The 13918-nt window shown below is 41.3% G+C and overlaps 1 protein-coding gene across 1 annotated transcript in view; it reads right to left on the bottom strand.

Annotated features, from left to right (window-relative positions):
* hephl1a (hephaestin-like 1a) overlaps nt 1-13918 on the bottom strand; it is a 141020-nt gene that overhangs the window by 15238 nt on the left and 111864 nt on the right. Inside the window, exons 16-17 of the mRNA XM_072577820.1 lie at nt 8910-9132; nt 8674-8813 (exon numbers count right to left, since the gene is read on the bottom strand). Of these exons, the coding sequence (XP_072433921.1) occupies nt 8674-8813; nt 8910-9132 (363 nt within the window). The remainder of the gene's footprint in view (nt 1-8673; nt 8814-8909; nt 9133-13918) is intronic.

Below are 13918 nucleotides of genomic sequence, written 5' to 3'. Positions count from 1 at the left end.
GAAAAGAAAATTATAATGAAAGGAGGATGGAGTTATCTAAAGATGAACTGGGTGGATAGATTAGCAGGAATGATGGTAAGCAAGCAGTGGCAGACCTTTAAGTACATAGTTCATGATTCTTTGCAAAAAAAAAATCGCAGTTAGAGAGGAAAGATTCTAAGAGAGAGATAACCAAAGAAGTTAGGGAAATAATAAGGTTGAAAGAAAAAGCACATAAGGAGGATATAGCCCCAAAAACTGGGTTCAATTCAGGACCTAGCAAAAGAGGACTGGAAAAAAAAAGAAATAAATAAGGGAAAACTAGTGAGGAATTGAAAAGCTGACAATAAAATCTTCGTAGAATATATAAAGAAGAAAAGAGAGGTCAAATTGACCATAGCTCCTTAGAAAATGGATCGGGGGGGGGGGGGGGGGGAGGGTTTTGGGGAACAAAAATATGGTAAGAGTTAAATAGATATTTTGTATTAGTCTTTACTTTGGGAGATACTTTAAACACCTCATCAATACTGGAAGGAATTAATTACAATCACCATCACTAAAGTAGTAATATGAAACAAACTAATGGAGCTAAATGCAGGATCCTAAAAAAGATAACTACAGAGACAGTGGATGTATTAGTTATAATTTTTCAAAAATCCTTAAATAACTATAGGCTAGTTAGCCTAATATTTATTATTGGAGAAGTATTAGAATTATGAAGGTACTCAAATCAGAAAATTTAAAAGATCATAATCTAATCAAGCAAAGTCAACATGGCTTCATTAAATGAAATTGTGTTTGACTAATTTATTAGAGCTTTTCAAGGAAGTCTCAACCAGAGTGGATTGAGGGAGACCAGTAAATGTGTTGTTAACAGATTTCTAGACGGCATCAGTTATAAAAGTCCCATGGTATTGGAGCTGGAAAATTGGTGTGGATAGAGAAAGAGTGGTAGGGAAAAGGGGTTATTTTTCAAGTTGGTGACATGTGACCAGTGGAGTTCTACAGGGATCCGAGCTGGCACTGTGACTGTTTACAATATATATTACTGACTTGTAAGAAGAAAGCGAATGTATTGTAGCCAGATTTGCAGTTGACACAAAAATCATTGGAAAGGCAGGTTGTGAGATGGATACAAACAGTTTATAGGCGTAGAAGTCACAGGACATCAGGTTATAGTCCATAATTACAAGCTTTCGAAGTGCTGCTCCTTCATCAGGTGAAGTGACGTGACCTTTATCTGATGAAGGGGCAGTGCTCTGAAAGCTTGTAATTTCAAACAAACCTGTTGGACTATAACCTGGTGACATGTGACTTCTGACTTTGTCCACTCCAGTTCAACACTGATAGCCCCACATCAAGTTTACACAGAGATATTGATAGGTTGAATAAGTGGACAGGAAGTTGGCAAATAGAGCACAATGTGGGAAAATGTGAAGTTGCTCATTTTGGAAGGGAGAATAAAAAAAATCAAAATATTATTGGTGTTTTGGCTTTCATTAACAGGGGGATTGAGTTTAAGAGTCATGAGATCTTGTTGCAGCTCTATAAAACTTTGGTTAGACCGCACTTGGAATACTGCGTCCAGTTCTGGTCGCCCTATTATAGGAAAGATGTGGATGCTTTGGAGAGGGTTCAGGGGAGGTTAAAAGGATGCTACCTGGACTGGAGGGCTTATCTTATGAGGAGAGGTTGACTGAGCTCAGACTTTTTTCATTGGAGAAAAGGAGGAGGAGAGGGGACCTAATTGGAGGTATACAAGATAATGAGAGGCATAGATAAAGCCAATAGCTAGAGACTATTTCCCAGGGCAGAAATGGCTAACACACGGGGTCATAGTTTTAAACTGGTTGAAGGAAACTATAGAGGGGATGTCAGAGGCGGGTTCTTTATACAGAGTTGTGAGAGCATAGAATGCGTTGCCAGCAGCAGTTGTGGAAGCAAGGTCATTGGGGACATTTAAGAGACTGCTGGACATGCATATGGTCACAGAAATTTGAAGGTGCATACGTAAGGATCAATGGTCGGCACAACATCGTGGGCTGAAGGGCCTGTTCCGTGCTGTACTGTTCTATGTTCCATGTTCTATTTAAGTGGAGAGAACTGCAACAAATTGGGACTTGGTGTACTTGCGCATAAAATACAGAGAGCTAGCATATAAATCTTAACCAAGGTGGCCAATTAAGTGCCTTATCCATACCAGATTTTCATAAAAAGATCTATCAACCAGGTTTCTTAAACATACTTTTTTTTTGTTATATAAAACTAATTCAATGAAGATGCAAGACTAGCTAACACACATAATCCATAATATGGAAACATAAATATTTATTATTCTACACATCCCAAAACACATACAAAAGCAAACGTGCTTGCACAAACCAGATAAAGGCTCAAAGTAAAAATGGATCTTTTGCAGGGATTGTTTTACAAAAGTGAAAACTTTGGTCAAAATGTTTCATCCTTAAAGAGAAAAAGATCAGATGTTCATGGTATTTTCTGGTTGAGATATTTGATACTTGTAAGTGGGTCATTATGTTATCCCAGAAGTATTGGCAGACTCACAAAATACAATATTGAGAAGTCCCTTGAATTAAAAAACAAATCATCCAGAAGAACAAACAGTTTTCACTCTGAACTCATAACACAAGAAATTTTTCAGAAACAGAAGATCAGGTTTGGCTGGACAGTCTTTTCCTCATAGGCTGTTTGCTCAATTGAATGCCAGAACCAGCCCCAAGCCAAGCACTGTTCAAAAAGCTGCAGAACAAGCAATTGTCACAAGTAATGTAATTTCTATGAAACCTTGTTTAAACAAAGCTCCAACATCCATAAAGACCTTTCAATTAACCCATTTCAAGAGACAAATCCAGGTATCTACACAAAACTTCAAATAAATCCAATTTTCTTCCATCATTCAGAACTCTTTTTCTGCATCTTAAACCTCCCCCTCCCCCTCCCCCTCCCCCTTTCCTTAGTGTTCAGGTATCAGTACCAAACTTCATCATATCAACTTCTCCATTGCATTTTCTTCAGTTCTTTATTCAATTGTTTAATTAAGTCTCTTCCTTATATTGAATTCAGCTTTCTCCATTGTAATCATACCACAGGCTTGTTAAATCTACAATTGATAGTCACTATGCTTGGCAGCCATTTAAATTCTATAATTCATTTGAACAATACCAGTAATTAAAATGCTCACTCTGACTTCTATTCTGAGAAACCTTCAACATATTAGCTATTGATCTTCATTACATAATTTGTTACTTCAGCATTCAGACTAACAACAACTTTAGTCCATTCAGAGAACTTGCTACTGAGGCTTTGTCATCAGCAACTCTGACAGTTTTCATGAGCTGACTTTTAACTTTGACCTCTCCCAGACTCCTGTTTTGTTTCTTTCTTTGTTTCATCACCATCCCCCTTTACAGCTTTTGTCATTTGATCTCCCCTGCCTTCTACCCTATCCTAGGTTTTCCCTTTTGTTCTTTCCTACCCAATATCCCTTTCCCTGCCTTTGTATTGTGCTTAAAGCCTTAAATCTCTAACTTTTTCCAGTTCGGTGAGTGATCACCAACCAGACATATTAATTTACTTTCTCACTGCACACATGCTGCCAAATGTCTCAACTATTTCCAGAACCTTCAGCTTTTATATCTACTTTAACTTCTTCCTCTACATGATTAACAGCATAGTATTGCTTCCGCATACACATTTAAATACATGATGTACCTGTATTTTCACACGTCAATGCTTCAATTCTTTGGGTAGAAATTAATATAAGTTATAGCCGTATTCAGGAGAACAACCAGACACAAAGTACATCAATTTGGCAGTGAGATGGCTTGTAGGATGTCAATAATCTGTAGAATTCTTGGTTATACTGTTAAATGTGGTGTGCGAGTACATATTCACATTGTCCTATAATTGCAATGATTAGTCCTAGCAATTGCAAGTGTATTGATTGTAATGAGGAGAAAGTGAGGACTGCAGATGCTGGAGATCAGAGCTGAAAATGTGTTGCTGGAAAAGCGCAGCAGGAGAATTGACATTTCGGGCATGAGCCCTTCTGCGGGCTCATGCCCGAAACGTCGATTCTCCTGCTCCTTGGATGCTGCTGACCTGCTGCGCTTTTCCAGCAACACATTTTCAGCTATTGATTGTAATGAGGTCAGCTAGATGGACCTCAAAGAATAGGAGTTCCCTGACTGGGGCTGTTAGTCTGGCCCAATTAGGAGCTCTGGCTGACAGGTGTGTCAGAGGTTCTGCACACTCAGAGCTAACTTTGATGAAGGCGGACTAGTGTCAAGTTCTATGTATGTGCAAAGGGTAACTTGGTGATGGGCTACTGGCCTCTGTGGAGTTAGTTCATTGGCCTCAAGAGAAAAAAAAACTCCTTAAGAAACTTGCTGTCAACAGCTGACCTTAGGTTGGGCTAAGCATTTCTGGCATCATGCCATTATTTTGGAAGCTTGACAAATTCGATCCTGCTGTTGAGGTCTGGGCCCAATATGTGGAAAGAACATGTTTTCTTCCCCCCAGAAAATGACATTGGGGCAGATGAGAAAACACAAGTAATTCTCCTGATGACTCATAGACCTGCATATTTTTTGTTTATTAGGAGCTTAACTTCTCCTGAGGCACCAGACACTAACATTTTTCAAGGGTTGATGGATTTAGTTAAGGAATAGTATGACCCCAAGCGTCCTCTAATTCTGAGATGCCAGCAGTTTTACTCAGCAATTTGAGAACCAGGGGAATCAGTGTTTGGATTTTTGACAAGGTTAAGATAACTGGTAGAGACATGTGACTTTGGTTTAACCCATAAGGAAATGCTGAGAGACCATTTGGTACATAGGATTATTAAATCAAAAGGTGCCCTGGCTCCCAGATCTGTACCAGAATTTAGCTCTTTCCTTGGGTTGGTAAATTATTACAGAAAATTCATACATAACCTGGCCTCCATTCTGATATCCTTACATCTGCTATTGCAAAAGGATCAGCCTTGGAAGTGGTCTCATAGTCAAGACATAGCCTTTAGGGAAGTGAAGAAGCAGCTAACATCAAGTGTTGTCATACCATGTTCAAGGATGCTGCAAAGATATCTGTTAAAGCCCCAGCTATTTCCTCGCTCACTTCCCTCAGTAACCTGGGGTAGAACCAGTCCGGACCAGGGGGCTTGTCCAATTTTATGCCTTTCAGAATACCCAACACTTCCTCCCTCATGCCGACTTGACCTAGAGTAATCAGACATCTATCCCTAACCTCAACATCTGTCATGTCCCGCTCCTTGGTGAATACCAACGCAAGGTTTTCTCCCTATTTGTTCTGTCCAAAGTTGGTAGCTCAAAATTGCTCATCGATGATCAAGGTTTTCATCACTTCAATTCACAAATAAGTTTTACTCCTATAACCCTTCTAGCCCACATTGACATTTTCCTCCTTCTTTAGACTTCAAATGGAATCTGAATTATTCCACAGGAGCTGACATGCACTTAATTAGCAGAATTGTCTCCATCTGCACCTTAAATCACTCTGACTCTATACTATCAATCATTTCTTTAAATTATCTATATGCTGGTACTTCAACACCTCTCTCTAATTCAGTTGGCGAAATTGCAGTTATCCTCACAAACAGGCCAGTGTTCTCCCTTTTAGTTAATACTATCTTAGTCTTTCCTCACGCCTCCCACAATTGTTGAACTTTGTGAATTTAGGTGATTTATGAAGGAGTCAGTGTGTACTGTACCTTTAAGAGAGACTGGAAGCTGGCACGGACTTAAGAGAGGCACAGAGTTTGCTGAAAGAACTTAAAATTAACATTTGACTGTGAAACCAATATTGTGGTTGAGTTGTCATGATACAAAAACAAATTCACATTCGGCCAATCTGTTTGAATTATGGCCCAGATACCAAAATCCAATCAAACTTGAATTTAGTATTTTGACAACTTCAAACCAATGTAATTATCTGATGTTTTAAACAGATAGGGGGAGAACTGCCCAGAACATCGACAAGTATAGACTGCTAACCGAAGAGCTCTCTGAAAGGTACCTGTCTATAAGAGGATTGTGCAGCAGAACATCGAAGTCGGCCTAGAGAAAAATCTATAAAGGAGAATCGACATAGCTAACTGGTTTTGAGACATGATTTTGTTTTGTAAATCTTAATCAGGATTTTATTTTAATTGGACCAGTATCGTACAGTGGGAGGTAAAAGATAGGTTTAAGAGCAAGGAGTTGTAAATAGTTGTTGGTTTTAATATTCTCTATTGAACTTAAAGAATAAAATTGTTAATTTTTGCTCTAAATAATGACCGTTGCAATAGTTCTTTGCCTCTCGAAATTTAACAGATTACGGTACGAGTTGAGCTTCTCTGTGTGTTGGGTTTAAATTAGCAGAAGGATTTACCCTGTGTTATAACAGTTGATTGCACAATTAATGGAGAATGACATTCATATATTTTCCTCTTGTTTAATTTAAGTTAAACATATAGCCGGTTTAAGGATTTACAAAGACAAATATATTTGTGGTTGTGGATTGAAATTATGAAACAATGCAAATTAATCGAAAGTCAGCTGAAACCTAGGTACAAGGATGGGAATTTTTTCTTTTGTACTTGTTAGCGCACCACCATACAACAAATCAAACTAATCTTTGGAAAACAGATGACAAAATGTAAAATCCCTTCCAAAAATAAACAGGCATGGTGGTAATGCAACAATTAAAAACAGTCCTGTCACATTTCCACCAAGCCATCGGCAAAACATTGAATTAAATAAAAAGAATCCAAGATAATTTTTATCTTGGATTAGAGTAAAAAGTTGCCATAGTGCTATTGGACCATAGATCTGCTTTGTCATTGGCAACAGATGACTGGTGGTGGTTTAACCTAACAGTCACCATTCTGAGGACAGGTTGTGAAGGCAAGTCCTTCATGGTAACCTCAGCCAATGCAGAAATCAAACCTATGCTGTTGGAGTTACTCTGCATTGCAAAGCAGGCATTACACCGGCGAACAGTTGATCTTCCATAATTACACTGGCACCACTCCCCACCTCTTCCTCCGCTACATTGATGACTGCATTGGCGCCACCTCGTGCTCCCGCGAGGAGGTTGAGCAATTCATCAACTTCACCAACACCCTGACCTTAAATTTACCTGGACTATCTCTGACACCTCGCTCCCCTTCCTGGACCTCTCCATCTCCATTAGTGATGACCGACTTGACACTGACATTTTTTACAAACCCACCGACTCCCATAGCTACCTGGATTACACCTCTTCCTACCCTATCTCTTGCAAAAATGCCATCCCGTATTCCCAATTTCTCCGCCTCCGCCGTATCTGCTCCCAGAAGGACCAGTTCCACCATAGGACACACCAGATGGCCTCCTTCTTTAGAGACCGCAATTTCCCTTCACACGTGGTTAAAGATGCCTTCCAACGCATCTCGTCCACATCCCGCACCTCCGCCCTCAGACCCCACCCCTCCAACCGCAACAAGGACAGAACGCCCCTGGTGCTCACCTTCCACCCTACAAACCTTCGCATCAACCAAATCATCCATCGACATTTCCGCCACCTCCAAAAAGACCCCACCACCAGGGATATATTTCCCTCCCCACCCCTTTCCGTCTTCCGCAAAGACCGTTCCCTCCGTGACTACCTGGTCAGGTCCACACCCCCCTACGACCCACCCTCCCATTCTGGCACTTTCCCCTGCCACCGCAGGAACTGTAAAACCTGTGCCCACACCTCCTCCCTCACCTCTATCCAAGGCCCTAAAGGAGCCTTCCACATCCATCAAAGTTTCACCTGCACATCCACCAATATCATTTATTGTATCCGTTGCTCCCGATGTGGTCTCCTCTACATTGGGGAGACTGGGCGCCTCCTAGCAGAGCGCTTTAGGGAACATCTCCGAGACACCCGCACCAATCAACCAAACCGCCCCGTAGCCCAACATTTCAACTCCCCCTCCCACTCTGCCGAGGACATGGAGGTCCTGGGCCTCCTTCACCGCCGCTCCCTCACCACCAGACGCCTGGAGGAAGAACGCCTCATCTTCCGCCTCAGAACACTTCAACCCCAGGGCATCAATGTGGACTTCAACAGCTTCCTCATTTCCCCTTCCCCCACCTCATCCTAGTTTCAAACTTCCAGCTCAGTTACTGTCTCCTTGACTTGTCCGACCTGCCTATCTTCTTTTCCACCTATCCACTCCACCCTCTCCTCCTTGACCTATCACCTTCATCTCCTCCCCCACTCACCCATTGTACTCTATGCTACTTTCTCCCCACCCCCACCCTCCTCTAGCTTATCTCTCCATGCTTCAGGCTCACTTCCTTTATTCCTGATGAAGGGCTTTTGCCCGAAACGTCGATTTCGCTGCTCGTTGGATGCTGCCTGAACTGCTGTGCTCTTCCAGCACCACTAATCCAAAGCAGGCATTTAGCCAACTGAACTAACCAAACCCCTGGATTACAGCAAACTAACTGGTTTTACTTCCAGCTAGAAATATACCAAATTAAAGCTGCTCAGTAAATAAAATTGAACATTTAGTTAATATTATCAGGTACATAAACTCCAAACGTGTAAGCTACCTTGGTTATATAACAAGTGATTGATGCAGTTGGAATAAAAGAAACTTTTATAAAATTCCAGAAAAACATTATTTAAAAAATTGCTTACCCTATAGATAAAACTCTGGGCATGGAAATGAACAGTGTGCATGTCTACTTCATTTCCCATACCCAGCAAATACCAATCAACCTTCTCTCCTTTAACCATAGTCAGTCCATGAAGATTTCCATAGATCTTCCCATTGATTGCTGAAATGAAAATAACATTAAAATCCAGTAAGTTAATTGTGGGAAATTATCTTTGGATCCACGTTTTGGGAATTTATAATCTGTATAGGTCCATACCATGTATTTTATTGCTTTCCACAAATTCGTCTGTCTTCTTCAATTTAGTTGGGTCCACATAGAGGTAAGTGATAATATTGTTATCCAAGTACCAGGATTCATTTTCATCATACACCATGAACAATAGAGCAAATTCCCGATCAACATCTTTCCTCATGCCATTCTCTGTGAGTACTCCTTTACGGCAGGTTACCAGTGGGCCAACCAAACCACTGTATAGATCCTGAAAAAAACTGCTCAATAAATTATGCAAATTACATTTTAATTGTTTTATAATCAACAGTACGTAGATGGCTAAATATTATGTGTACTAAATAGCTAATGATTCATGATGGAAGGATGTGATTGTACTGGAGAGGGCACAAAGGAGATCCACTATGACCGGGGATGGAACATTTCAGCGATCAAGAAAGGCTGGATAAGCTTGGGTTGTTATCTTTGGAGAAGAGAATGTTGAGAGGGGAGCTGATAGAGGTGTATAAAAGTATGAGGAGCATGGACAGGGTGAACAGAAATTAATTGTCCCCCTTAATGGACGAACCAACAAGTAGACATAACCTTAAAGTGAAAGGCAGGAGGTTTAATGGGGAATTGAGGCAAAATCTTTACATCCAGAGAGAGTGTTGGGAATTTGGAATGCACTGCCTGGGAGGGTAGCTGATGTGGGAAATTTCAAAAACTCGAAGTTTATGTGAGCAAGGTTATGGGCCTAGTTTGGGAAAGTGAGACTAGCATAGGGAGTAGTATATACTTGGCAATACAGGCTTAATAAGGCAAAGGGCCTCATCTGTACAACATGCGATTCGATGAGTTTACAAACAAATTATACTGTGCATGTCCATTAATAGGATACCAAAAAGAGCGCAATTGCTGTGAATTCAACCAGAAAAAGATTTAATTCATCTCAAATCAATAGTTCCATTCTCTTCAGTTATGTACTAATTACAGTCCTATGAGTTCTCAAATTTAATTAACTCTTGATTGTTGGTGGCAAACTGAATATTTTGTGAGCTGTTTGCTATCATTTAAATTTTAAACATTATTTTAATGCTGATGAGCACAGCTCTGTGAATTTATGTAAGTAAAGCTCTGCTTTGTGTGACCAGAAAGAAATGGGATTATAACTCCGTGATCAAGCCAATTATAAAAGCTCCATCACATTCCAGTTTAATAAAGGGAGTGACAGAGTTCCTGCATTGTGACAGTTTCAAAATTGCTGTAGTGCTAGCTGTGCAAATTCAGATGTCAAAAGAGTAAGGAAATAAAAGACGCACAGCAATGTCAAAGTCAGATCAGAAACTTTTTAGAAGCCAAAATCAATGAAACAGTTGTCGAAAATAATATCATGTGACATTAATTGATGCATGTATAGTATATTAGTCCACTCTTTACATATTTGTTGAATAACTTGAAATAGATGACTTAATATCTCTATTAAAATAAGTGATAGAGGAATTCATAAGAGGTATAGTTAGTAAGTTTGCAGATGACACCAAAATTGGAGGTGTAGTGGACAGCGAAGAGGGTTACCTCTGATTACAACAGGATCTGGACCAGATGGGCCAATGGGCTGAGAAGTGGCAGATGGAGTTTAATTCAAATAAATGTGAGATGCTGCATTTTGGAAAAGCAAATCTTAGCAGGACGTATACACTTAATGTTAAGGTCCTAGGGAGTGTTGCTGAACAAACGGACCTTAGAGTGCACGTTCATAGCTCCTTGAAAGTGGAATCACAGGTAGATAGGATAGTGAAGGTGGCGTTTGGCATGCTTTCCTTTATTGGTCAGAGTATTGAGTACAGGAGTTGGGAGGTCATGTTGTAGCTGTACAAGACATTGGTTAGGCCACTGTTGGAATATTGCGTGCAATTCTGGTCTCCTTCCTATAGGAAAGATGTTGTGAAACTTGAAAGGTGCAGAAAAGATTGACAAGGATGTTGCCAGGGTTGGAGGATCTGAGCTACAGAGAGAGGCTGAACAGGCTGGGGCTGTTTTCCCTAAAGCGTCGGAGGCTGAGGGCAACTTTTTCATGCAGAGGGTGGTATGTGTATGGAATGAACTGCCAGAGGATATGGTGGAGGCTGGTACATTGCAACATTTAAGAGGCATTTGGATGGATATATGAATAGGAAGGGTTTGGAGGGATATGGGTCGGGTGCCAGCAGGTGGGACTAGATTGGGTTGGGATGTCTGGTCGGCGTGGATGGGTTGGACTGAAGGGTCTGTTTCCATGCTGTACATATCTATGACTCTATGTATATGCACTACCTTTTCATGTCTGAGTATTTCGATTTATAGAGCTGTTGTGACATTGGGCTGACGGGCCAAGAAAATAAGCACCATTACATTCTGAGTAGCAGACAAGAGGAAGCATTCGAAAGGACAATGGGTAGAGTTTTCCACTGCCTCACGCCGGTATGGGAAGTAGCAAGAAAATTGGAGAAAATATGGCAAGAATTTTTAAGACATCAGATTCTTGACTTTGAGAAAAAATTCTGACTTTCCCCTTAAAGTTTAAGCAGCAAATTCAAAATCCTACTAAATAGTGGTGATGATCTGATTTCCATGCAATTGCACCTCATCACTAACTAATCGCACCACATTTCTACGTGGCTCCACATTCTCACTTCCCTCCCAAGAAAAACTAGATGGTATCAATTCCTGACGTGAAAATCAGAGCCACTTGCTTCTCTAGGACTTTATCCAGCTCCACCGTCACCATATTCTTTAATGTTCCATGGATACCATTCTTTTCAATCCTTTATTCATGCAACTGGGAATCGGCAAACCATCACTTAATCATGGCTGCTTTCAGAAGAACTCACACACCACTTCACTTCTTCACTTTACAGCTCCCAACCATTTAAGGCCTATATAATTCTGCTAGATTGCTAAGGCTGCAGGGATGTATACATCTGCTTGTTATGCACCAGAAACCTTTTAGGTGCCAGCCACTCTGGCTTACACTGTTTTTCAACTATAGACCCTATAGTTTAATTACAGGCAGCCAACCTCTGTAGCTTGCATTTTTTTAAAGTGAATAGGCTCTTTAGCCATAAATTACATTCTGTCATCTGTTTAGTCCAGAGGGAGGTGCAGGCAGCTTGTCATCGATTGAAGTGCTGAACAATCAAGGGGTAGATGCTGTGCTGCATAGCTCCTGGTTACATCAATGTCACACTTACAACACATGCCAGGAGCCTATGTGGCAAACGCACAAATGGTTATGTCCGAAAATTAAAGGGTCGTAAATCTTTTAGTGGGATTTGTGGGAATAACTGTCAGCTTGGGCTGCTGCCACTCAGCCAAGGACATCATCCAATTCCATTTTGGCAGGGTGACTAGCTGACAACAGTTAGGTGCTTGGTCCAACCAGAGGCTGGAGATCAATGGCCTCACAGTCCAACAATTGGGCCTTAGACAATTCTGGAACCAGTCCTGCATTACCTTAGATGGGAAGCAGTGGAGACATCCCCTAGGATAGGGGCTGGACCGTGCTTAGTCAGGACTATCCTCTCTCGCCAGAGGTTTGGTCATGGTCAGTCTTGGGGTCTTGGGATTCATGGTCATGGAACTCATCTGGTGGCAGTCAATGCAATCAAGGGAAAAGTAAAGAGCTCAAGTCTCAGGTTCATTAAACTGAGTAACTGTGAGAATGATAATAGTGAAACAAGTCAATACAAGACAGATATTTGGGATCTCATTGAGCATAGAAGGGGACATGGGGAAGGGGAGAGCTCCCACGAACAGCCTAACCTCTCAATGAGGACAGTGAATGGCCAACAAGGACAGGGCAACTCACAAAATCATGGGGTCAGTCATTAGTAAGAAAATAAAGGGGCTGAATGGAAATGGGGGGGGGAGACAAAATAGTCATTGGGGACACAAGAACAATTAGAAAAAAAAGTGTGAGAAAGATGTGGGGTTCATACTGCGGTGGCACAGTGGTTACAAGGGAAAAGTAAAGCGCCTCACAGTGCCAGGCAACCAGGTTCGAATTCAGCCAAAGGCAGCTGCATTTATGAAATGCGTATGTTCTTCCTGTGCTTCAGATTTCTCCCATAGTCTAAAGAAGTACAGGTTGGGTAGATTGGCCAGGCTAAACTAGAGCATAGAACAGGACAGCACAGGAATGGGCTTTTCAGCCCATGCCAAATTTAACTAATCCCTTCTGCCTGCCCTTGGTCCATATCTCTCCATTCCTTGCATCTTCATGTGCTTATCCACAAGTCCTTTAAACCAACCTATCATATCTGCCTCATAGTGTACAGGAATATGCAGGGTATGTGGATTACAGTTATGGGTGGGTCTGGGTAAGACGCTCGATGGGCTGAATGTTTTCTATCTGCACTGCAAGGATTCTATGATTCTATGATCATTAGTTTCAGGCCAACTTAGACATGAAATTGAAAATTTTGTAGTGTTACACCAAACTCTAATTAGGAGACAAAATGGCTGCCACTGCATATACCGTGGATGGAATAAGTCATTGTTTCTCACTTCAAGGGTGGAGTGTAATTCTTTGCATGGAAGACCCTGCTTGGATTAATTGTATTAATCATGTATTAACTGATTCTGTAATGCCATCCATCTGCCAACAAACTGGATTTAATTGAAAGTTCATTCTGTTGGCAACAACTAAATTACAAATTATGATCTAAGGCAATCATGGTCATTACATACTTTGCATCAGTTGGCCCCCTACAATTTCAGAAAGGCAGACAAACTCAAAAGCATCGAAAAGCGTGGTACGAAAAGTACAGCCAGACAGGCAGCAGTAGAGTTGACATTTCGAGCATAAGCTTTTCATCAGGAATGAGGGGTCCTAAGAGGGCTGAGAGAAAAACGCATGGGGAGTGAGGCTGGGGGGAGTGAGGCGGGGGGGGGGGGGGGGGGGGGGGGGGGGGTAGGTGGCTGACAGCGTGATAGATGAAGGTGGAGGGTGAGGGTGATAGGTCAGAGGGGAGAGTAGAGTGGACAATTCAAGAGACTGCTACTTCTCCTCATCT

This window comes from Chiloscyllium punctatum, chromosome 9, assembly GCF_047496795.1.
Source record: "Chiloscyllium punctatum isolate Juve2018m chromosome 9, sChiPun1.3, whole genome shotgun sequence".
NCBI classification, from domain to species: Eukaryota; Metazoa; Chordata; class Chondrichthyes; order Orectolobiformes; family Hemiscylliidae; genus Chiloscyllium; species Chiloscyllium punctatum.
This window is presented reverse-complemented; position numbering and strand designations above follow the sequence as displayed.